The sequence below is a fragment of the Gymnogyps californianus genome, chromosome Z (assembly GCF_018139145.2).
Source record: "Gymnogyps californianus isolate 813 chromosome Z, ASM1813914v2, whole genome shotgun sequence".
Lineage (NCBI taxonomy): Eukaryota > Metazoa > Chordata > Aves > Accipitriformes > Cathartidae > Gymnogyps > Gymnogyps californianus.
This window is the reverse complement of record NC_059500.1, coordinates 72,912,904-72,920,095: the sequence shown is the minus strand read 5'-3', so window position 1 is coordinate 72,920,095 and position 7,192 is coordinate 72,912,904. Positions and strand designations below refer to the sequence as shown.

Here is a 7,192-nt window from a genome sequence, read left to right as displayed (position 1 = left end):
TACCTAGATTATCAAGAAAACTTTCTTAGTATATAATATGATTAAGGCACGCTCTAGCTAATGGCGCAGACCACAGCATTTCATCTGCCTGCCTTGCATTCTATGTCGAAATGACCCAGTACCCAAATTTTGCCAGGGGTGGGGGGGTAGCTGAACATCATCCCTGAATGATGTCAATCATGAAAACTTTGGTCCACAATTACTTTACACATGTAAATATAATATACCACTGAACTCAAGTCTTCAGCTACTGTCCCCAGGCTTAGGAGAGTGTGAAAAGTGGATCCCTATTTCACGGCAGAGGCTAGCTGTAAGTGAAATGTCGTCTTCTATTATGCCCCACCATGGCAGAAAAAGGCAAAAAAACATGGTGAAGCAGTGATAAAAGGGCGCTGCTTCTTGATCTGGAAATTATTTGGCTTTGTGTTGCTAGAGTATCGTTCAAAGAGAGTCAAAAAGATGTGTTTGTCCTAAACTAACACGACTTTTCCCTTACCATTCTCCCGCTGGTCAGTGTGAAGGCCAGTTCCCTTCCTCAACAGATTCATGCTGGATAAATTACACAAAGATGAGCAAGAGAACAGGGGATATATAAAGCAGGAAAACCAAGCATAAGTGAATCAAGTAGTCTTATTGGCAAGCACAAAATCAATCCCAGCCTTGCAGAAAGAGTTGGATTCTGACCTGCTGTAGGTGCATGTCTTCCTTGGTGAATTGCTGAAGTCCAAGTGAAATCGAGACCAGAGAGAGGCCTCATGTTTGCAAAGAGCTTCCGTCTGGTTTGTTCCTCTGCTGCATGAGCGCGACCTAAATGGCATTCGTGGAATTGGAACACAGAGTTGCAGTGTATTTGGCTGGGTATATGAGGAGTATGAGCAGGTGCAGGAGTGCACATGACAAAACATTTCAACGGGTACGAGCATGGCTAAGGTGAGGTACTGCACATGGAATCCTGTATGATGAAAGGGAGTGCCCTTTTTTTACACTGGAAAATTGGATGCACAGGTTAGACCATACGTCATGGATGATGTATGTTACCATTTCTTTTGGATTACCACAGCTGCTGAGGACTTTGCCATGCTTAGAAGATAAAGGAGTATATTAAGCACAAAACTTTAATGTTGTATCTGTGTAGCTGCTACTTCTACAGTATGTTTAATGCTGGGTCATGTCCATGTTACAAATGCAAAGAAAAACTTCTTATTTTGCCGTGTTTTTCAGGGCTTGCATGTTCTAATAGAATAAATACAGGTAAAAATATAAGCAGGCCCTTTTCAGATAACCCATAAAGCTTTGGATTCCCTTCCATATTCTCTGGGCCAAAAGATAGTTGGTGCAATCCCTACACCACCGGTACAGGTCACATTGTATAAACACCTGGCTGTCTAGACCTTTTGTATCTTTTGTATATCATCTTAAGAGGATGTGTTCATTCCTGTAATTGTTTCCCAGCTCCTCGCTATCACTATGCCACAAGCAAGGGCATTAGCTTTAAGAACATTAACATTCTGTATTCCTCTTCGCGTTATATGTATACCAATATTTACAAAGCAATGACTAAGTCACTGGGATAGCTTAGAAAAAATGATAGTGCTCTCACCCTGTGGTCTTTGGGCTTCTCCTCTGGGAGGAGCTCTGCCAGCAGCTGCAGATCCAAGTAGTCTTGTGAACCAGGTAGTAAGGAAATCAGTGGGACTTGGGGAAGGAAGTTGTGGCCAAAAGAGGGGTGGTCTTACATGCAGCAGGCTGAAAGAAACCTCTAAGACAGCATGAACTGAGGCATTTATGTCTTCTTTTCTTAATTTCAAGCAGGCAACTAGGTATAAATAACATCATTCATGAATATGCAATTTTAAGTAAATTTGTTAAATGTCAAATGTTATATTTGTAACTCTTGCAAATTATGTAACTCTTGCATATGTTTACCACCACACCCCATCACCTGCTGGATCAGGTTGATTCCCACAATAGAATTGGTAGCTGCAGTTTTTCTGACCATCAGATACTGAATAATGAGTTAGATGAGTCATTTCCTACATACTAACTAAATTCTATTGCCCCCCGCCCACAAGATGTGTTCTAAAAAAGGGACTTATTTTAGTTCTAAGCTCTGCTTTTCCAAATACAGACAAATACCAAATGAGAAGTTCCTACAGTTTGACCATCAAATTCAGGGGTAGGTGACAATTGCCCTGCTGTGCCTAAGTATCCAAGGAAGGGAAATTCTGAGACTGGACCAGAAGAGTAGGTAAAATACATGCTTCACTGTATGTGCAGAAAGCTGTCCTACAGACTCATGAACATAAAATATAGCACATTTACATGCCTTTCTGAATGGAAACCTCAATAACTTCCCTTCCTGGAGTCTGCATCATTGGTTTTCACAGCCTAGAGCTGGGTTTCCAACAGACATGCTTACTCCATAAAAAACAGGTGAAGGAAAGTGCTCCTCGGGTTGGTCCGTGTGCTTCACCCTCCTCTTTCCAGACTCCCTGCCCCAAAGCTGTTGGCCGACTCTTAGCAGCAAGGACAGGACACTATGGTAAAGACAGGTACACCCAACACGACACAGAATTCCTCCAGCAGGGAGAGCCCCTCTGAGCACAGCTGGCTGGGAAGGTTCAGCCTTCTGTCTGTGTCCAGCTAAGATCTTTGCATAGACCTTTCTCATTTTATTTCTGAGTAATTGTACGATAACTTTCATAACACATTGTATATCAGAAACATTTCATTAAGATTTCTGTATAAACACATAAAGACACTCAGATAGAAACGTGGTATTTTCTTCAGCATACCCAAAGTTTTATAAAGCCAGAGCAGAGGAAGTATTTCCAATCTTAAGCTTCGTTACCGGGTAGCCGGGGAAGTCATTACCTTGTAAATTATTTATTACTCTGTTGCTCCCAAAATAACAAACTCCCCCAAGAATCCAAAATAAGAATGTAGAAACATGTACACTCATGCCTAGTTTCATTACTAGGCTCATGCACATGACAATTTTGTTTCATATAAATACTATGTATAATTTTATTAGAAAGAAATATTATTTTGATGTTCAGACATCAAGTTATAAGCAGAAGAATAATAAAGAGTTTGTTATTTTATTAATATTAGAAATATATTTAATGGAAACATTTGCAAGACTGTGTAATGATGGGAAAATGCTGATTGTTAATGGGGTTAACAAAATCGTAAAGCTTGGAAAATGTTTTCTTTCAACAGTGTGCCAAGTACATACAGGATTAGTCTTCCTTGCAAAGCTGGAATACTCACACAGAAGAATCCCTATGTAGTCAGGCTAAATCAGGAAAAGGGGAAGAAAATTGATTGTAAATGGAATTAAGGTAATGCTTGGAGTTGTTGTTGGCATCACAGCTTGAGTAACCGTCTTCCTAGAAGTATTTCAGACTGAATACGCTAAGCCCCAGAGAAGCAACAAAAGATGGGGGTGGGGCCCAAGAATTTGTTAATTTCACATTAAAATCCGTATGTTTGCTCCTGTTACACATTCCAATAACTATACTGTTCACTTTATTTATATAAGTATATGAAATACTAAAATGTGTATAAAATGACTGTGATTTTACGATGTATTCATAACAACAAAGATATTTTTTCTTACGCTGTTGGTAGCTGCTTTTATTACACATCCTTTCTCTGAAATACAGAAATGTTGGCTGGAAGAAACAAGTAGCAGGAAACGTCCTTACGCTGCCTTTTAGCATTTTTCTTGGAGCTGAACTATACGCACTGCCAGGAAGACTATGGGCACATCAGCTCTTGCAGAATAGGGCAGGTTTCTGTCTTTGTGGAAATAAGGCACACACACACACCCCTCCGCTATCATCAGGGTGGTGGCTCCTGCGCCCCGCGGGGGCCACACGAGGCTGGATCCAGCAGCCTTACCCCCACGCTGCTGGCGTACGCAGCCTCTGCATAGCTCGGGGATGCAATACGGAGGTCCGAAGCTCCTCTAGCATCCCGCCACCGGTACTGGGGAGAAAGGGGGAATAAGACAAAGGCTCTGGCAGGCCTCGCCTACCCTTCGCGCCTGGCTGAGCCCCTTCCCGCAGCCCCAGGAGCGAGCATCCTGTGAGGGCAGGGTCCCACGCCCCGTCCCAGCTGCAGCGAGGGGCCGCAGGGAGGCCGGCTGCTCGCCTTCCTCCTTTCAGAGCCCACCCTGCCTGCCCGCCGCCACGGCCTCGCCCCGGGGACGCCCCGATGCCGCAGAGACAGCAGCAGGGCTGTTACACCGCCGGGCTGGCTGCGGCGGGATAAGGCCCCGCTGCGGCGGGAGATGGCGGCCGGCCCCGGCTCTACAGCTCCCGGCATGCCGCGCGGCCCGTCCTCGCCCAGGATGCCCCGCGCAGGCGAGCCAACTCCTATGCGCCTGCGCACTGTGAAGTCACTGACGTGCGGCGAACAGCCCCAGCCCCCCCCCGGAGGCCGGGGTCCCGCTCGCCCCTTTCTGCCGGGCCGGCCCCGGCTTCCCTGCCCCGTTCAGACCTCTCGGTACGCGGCTCCGGCGTCCACTTCCCGCCGAGCCCGGCGGCGGCCCTCTGAGCCGCCTCACGCAGCAGCTGTGCGTCGTGCCCGCGGGTAGGCGCGAACTACAACTCCCGGCGTGCTGCGCGGCGCGCGGGTGCTGCCGGGGGGTGCCTCCCGCGATGCCCCGCGGCGGCGGCGGCAGCGGGGGCGGGAGGGCGGCGAGATGCGGCTGTCGGTGGCGGCTGCCATCTCGCACGGGCGCGTGTACCGGCGGTTGGGGCTGGGCCCGCGCTCGCGCCTCGACCTGCTGCGCAACCTGGTGACGGCGCTGGTGCGGCATGAGCGCATCGAGGCGCCCTGGGCGCGGGCCGACGAGATGCGGGGCTACGCCGAGCGGGTGAGCAGCCGGGCCTGAGCAGGAGCGGGGGGGCCGGCGGGCAGCCGCTGAGGGACCCTAACGGCTGTGCCTCCTTCCTCCCCGCAGCTCATCGAGTACGCCAAGCTGGGGGACACCAACGAGCGTGCCATGCGCATGGCGAATTTCTGGCTGACAGTAAGTAACTACCCCCCCCCCAAATCCCTCCTTGCCCCCCACAGCCGCAGTGCTGGAGCTGAGCGTGCCATCCCGCAGGAGAAGGACCTCATCCACAAGCTGTTCAAGGTGCTGGCACCCCGGTTCCAGCCCCACCCCGGCAGCTACACCCGCCTGCTGCAGATCCCCAACCGGGATGGCCTTGACCGCGCCAAGATGGCGGTCATTGAGCTCAAGGGGAACCCTTTCCCACCGCTCATCCGCTCACACCGCGACACCGAGAAGACGCTGCTCAACCAGCTCTTGAAGGGCTACCGGGAGGACGTGCAGCAGGCAGCAGCCCCGCAGGCCCCCAAGGGCACCCCTGTCTAGGCATCCCTCTCTGCCCTGAGGGAGGCCCCGTGCGTGCACAGGGATGGGGCTTGGCCTGAGCTGCCCATGCACCGGCCAGTTTGTTGCTGTCCTGGAGCACAGGAATGGAAGATGACCCAGGAGGTCTGAAAGTTGGTTACTAACCTTGAGTTGCCACGACAGGGGCACAAGCTCAAGGTTTTCTTGTTTATTCCTGTGGTTTGAATAGAGACTCAGCAAGAGAAGGAAATCAAGCTGGGAGCCCTAATGGTTGATACTCTCTGTGTAAATAAACTCTGTTCAGAAAGTAAGTTTGCTTCTATTTGGATTCTGTTCCTGTGCACGAGTTAGTAACTTACGCCAGCAAAGCCTGGGTTTGTTACAGCTTCTGGTCCAACAGCCCTAGTCTCTGGGGCAGCTTCTCCACTTCACTGTGACACAGCTACAGTGTTTTCTAAAAGCCGGTGTATGGCCTTTCAGGGCAGGAAATTCAGTGAAAAATCAAGTTAGTTTTGCTGTTTCAGAAGCACTGAATGCGAATAGGATGGTGGCACTGAGATAAGTCTTAAAAGAGGCAGTACCAAAGGGACTTGTGTTATAATAAGGAGGCAATGTGGGCAGGAATAATAGTCATCTCCACCAAGAGCTTGGTAGACATCTCAGCCTCAGGTGTAAGGTTGCAAAAATCTGTATTACCCTATTAGAACAAAAAGGGATAGTAGCAGCACTTTTTCAGAGAGTGATATAACTACTGGGAGATAAGAAACTTAAATTGCTAGCTTTGCCTTTGATTTCAAGTACAGCTAGTGCTTCAAAGTCCTAGCTGTAGCTTGAGTGAAAAAAAAAAAAAAAAAAAACCACCAGGCCAAACATGTTGGGTTCCTTCCTCCTTCCTAAGTTTCACAAACTTAAGACAAACGAATGATCCTATGTAGTGAGTTAGCTGTATGGAAAGACCAAAAAAAAAAAAAACCCAACCAAAAAACCCAAGTGATGTTAAAGAACTTAAAATTTGGTAATTCTCTCTTCAGGACACTTACCTCAAACAGTACCACTTCTGTTTTAATTAATTCCAGTGAGAAATTAAAGATGTGTGATACTGTTTAAGGAAGAAGAAAAAACAGTCAAACTACTAAAAAGTCAGCGTTCAGACAGACCTTAATCTTTATGTTTTTAATGACCTTGAAATTTCCTTCTTTGCAGTTGATCTAGCATCTTGTTCAAAACAGATGTTTTCCCCCTCAATAGAAGAGATGAACCAAACTGCTGTTGCTGCAGAGCTTCCACATTAAAGCCTCAACATGGACTTTTAATAATGAGATGCTCAAGAATAATACCTTATCTATATTTCTTCCTTAAACAGCTCTTTCATCCTAGTAAACTGAACCCTAGCACATTACCACCAATCGATGACCCAGAAGGCTGACTGTAGCCCTCCGGAGATCTTCCCTGTGCTCCAGGAGCAGAGGTGCTGCCCAGGCTTTTTGCTGTAGCATTTCAAAGCAGTAAGGCTACTGCATAGCTTGAAGGCAAAGGCGAGTGCTGTTTCATCTGCATAATCGCTTAGGATTCAGATTAGAAATGTGAATTCTGTTAGATAAGCGTAAGTCTATGTTACCAGTTTATTTCAGGTAGTTCAGCAGATGATTAACTTTTCTGTGGGATTGATGAGAAACTGAGAGGTAGGATTTTAACCCCGAGTCATTTTGCCTTGATCTGCCCACTTGTCACTTTCTTAGAGGAGGAGGGACAATAACTGACAAACTATTTTGGTAGAAGACTCAAGGATATGAATGATAAAAATATGTCAAGGAAGGAAGA

The 7,192-nt window shown here is 47.3% G+C and overlaps 1 protein-coding gene across 1 annotated transcript; it reads left to right on the top strand.

Annotated features, from left to right (window-relative positions):
• The first annotated feature begins 4,711 nt into the window (after positions 1-4,711).
• Positions 4,712-5,682, top strand: MRPL17 (mitochondrial ribosomal protein L17). Its single transcript, XM_050913099.1, has 3 exons — positions 4,712-4,885; positions 4,973-5,041; positions 5,120-5,682. The coding sequence occupies exons 1-3, from the start codon at positions 4,712-4,714 to the stop codon at positions 5,390-5,392; spliced, it is 516 nt and encodes a 171-aa protein (XP_050769056.1). The 3' UTR covers positions 5,393-5,682.
• The last annotated feature ends 1,510 nt before the right edge of the window (positions 5,683-7,192 follow it).

Bases quoted from the DNA above. Each gene is read 5' to 3' on its own strand.
- MRPL17 (XM_050913099.1), top strand. From the start codon at position 4,712: ATGCGGCTGTCGGTGGCGGCTGCCATCTCGCACGGGCGCGTGTACCGG. The intron at 4,886-4,972 runs GTGAGCAGCCGG...TCCTCCCCGCAG, and splicing joins TGCGGGGCTACGCCGAGCGG to CTCATCGAGTACGCCAAGCT. The intron at 5,042-5,119 runs GTAAGTAACTAC...GCCATCCCGCAG, and splicing joins TGGCGAATTTCTGGCTGACA to GAGAAGGACCTCATCCACAA.